This window comes from Notothenia coriiceps, unplaced genomic scaffold (assembly GCF_000735185.1).
Source record: "Notothenia coriiceps isolate Sejong01 unplaced genomic scaffold, NC01 NC01_scaffold00009979, whole genome shotgun sequence".
Taxonomy (NCBI): Eukaryota; Metazoa; Chordata; class Actinopteri; order Perciformes; family Nototheniidae; genus Notothenia; species Notothenia coriiceps.
Window position 1 is genome coordinate 6,368 of NW_011342680.1, and position 2,285 is coordinate 8,652.

General features: G+C 41.0%; 1 protein-coding gene across 1 annotated transcript in view; it reads right to left on the minus strand.

Moving 5' to 3' along the window:
* LOC104945717 (excitatory amino acid transporter 5-like) overlaps nucleotides 1-2,084 on the minus strand; it is a gene marked incomplete at its 3' end in the record, with an annotated part of 8,296 nt that extends 6,212 nt beyond the window's left edge. The window contains exon 1 of the mRNA XM_010771425.1: nucleotides 1,917-2,084. Within this exon, the coding sequence (XP_010769727.1) occupies nucleotides 1,917-2,084 (168 nt within the window). The remainder of the gene's footprint in view (nucleotides 1-1,916) is intronic.
* Between the last annotated feature and the right edge of the window lie 201 nt (nucleotides 2,085-2,285).

Sequence of the window (2,285 nt, forward strand, 5' to 3'; positions counted from 1 at the left end):
AATCGTTACCAAACCTGGGAAGTTTTGGGCTGTTTGGAGCATTTTCACTGAAGTTATGAGAAAACCATGTTTCATGGCGAGCATTGTGTTGCCATGGCAACGGCATTTGAAGAAATCTCAAAACTGTCCCGTAGATGTCTTCTCGGCTGGACTTTTAGCACACGTGAAGTTTTAGCACTTTTTTACAATTTTCATAGGAGTTATAGCAATATCGTGTTTTATTGCACCACCATTAACTGTCATCTGAAGTCTGGTGTTGTTTTGACCATTTTTATATCAGTTACGACAAAATCATGTTTTTTGGCGAGGGATGCGTTTCCATGGAAACAGCCTATAGTGAGATCTCAGATTTGGCGTAGAGCTGTTGAGGCATGGACCAGTGATATACAAGCGAAGTTTGGGGACGATCGGACAGTGTCCATTGGAGTTACATAGCGACATCATGTTTCATGGCGAGGGATGCGTTTCCATGGAAACGGCATATGATGACATCCCATAATTGACGTAGAGCTGTTGAGGGCCGGACCATTAACCATTATCTGAAGTCTGCTGCTCTGAGCATGTCAGCTGGAGTTATGACATCATCGTGTTCCATGACACAGGTGTTTATATTGGAGCTAACGACGTGTCCAGAGATCAAAGGTTTCCACTTCATGCCCTCAAGAGGCATTTTGTTTAATTATTTTGCTTAATCTTTTTGAATTTGTCAAGCTACGACATGTTTTCCTACGTTTCTCATGAAAGATTATGTCTCAGGAATGTAGGGTTTGGGAATTATGGCAGGTTTAAAAGAAAATATGAAGACACAATTAAATCTGTCCTCCACTCTAGCTGTGACATCACACACTCTAAAATCTGAAGAAGGCCTCTTTACCAAGGTCTGAACAATGTTTAATATTTCTACAAGTATGAATCAGATTTAAAAGTTGTTTAACACGAATAATGTCAGAAAGATGTGTAACATGTTGAAGTTGGCATGAGGTTTCTGAGTGAAAGTATGAAGGAGCAGTTAGCAGTTGAAGTCGCATGAAGATTTTTCAAGTCTGAAGAGTTTCTCCATTGGCTTCCATGTTAAACATTTGATGAATTATGGGATGCATCTCTGGAATTATTAAGGTTATGAATGAGAATGAGAAAAGTAATAGCCATCGATTCCCGACCGTGCTGAATGTTTTGATGTTTGAACGGAGTTTCTGCGATGTGGAATGTGGGAGAAGAAGAGGCGCAAAATAACCCAGCGGAATAATAAAGAATTTCGTGCGTAGCATAACAGATAGTTGGAATGCTGTATCAGCATTCCAACTATTGCTGTTAGCAATTTGCTCCCCATTTACACATCAAACAGTTATTGATTAATTAGTTTTGATCACTACATGATGAATTCAAGTCCAATATGAACTCTCTTTTAGCTCTGTTTTGGTCTCCACCACCAACCAGTTAACCAGATAGCTGTTAACATTTAACAGCTATCAATTTAGCTGTTAAATGTTCTGGTTTGTTTATTAGCTATAGTTCCTTTAAAAAACTCTTTTGTTTCCAGTCTGGTGCTGAGCAGGTGGTGTGCAGTATATTTTAGAAACCTCCAAGATAAAAACAGCTACAAATATTGCAACACTTCACAAATACTCAGTGCTCAGGCGAACCAATGTTGATCTAAATCTATTTATTATTGCATCTTTAACTATATGCAATTCTTCAACACCTTCCCTGTTATACCTGCTGTTCTGCGTCTATCTGCTTTCACTCACTCTCTTACATAACATGCTTTCAAAAGATAAGTGAGCCGAGCAGACTGTTGCTTCACACCCTGAATGTTGAGTGATACAACCATCGCACCATATTATACCAAGGTAATGATATGCAATGTCAGTCAGAGAGATCCACCGCCTAATTTCTATTTATCTATTTATCCATACCTGTGTGGACAGGTTATACGTCCTGAGGACAAATCCAAGCACGCAGCCCGTCACTACGGCGAACACAGAGAGGGTCAGAAGGCCATTCCTCTTGCAGTAGTCCTTCACATACTCCCTGACTTTAGCTGAAACAATTGCTTTCAGACATTTTTTCAACCATTCCATCATCTTTCAGGCTCGGCCCGTAACCCAGCAGGCCCTCGCCTCCACCCTCAGTGACAGCAGGTATCCGAATTCCCTGATGGAGTGAGGTAGATCAATATGTAACCCACAGGATCTGAGGCGGAGGACAACCAGGGGGATCTGATCAAATGTGGATCCTGTCTCACTCTGGGGAGCTCATCCAGACTGAGAGAGGAAGTGTTAACT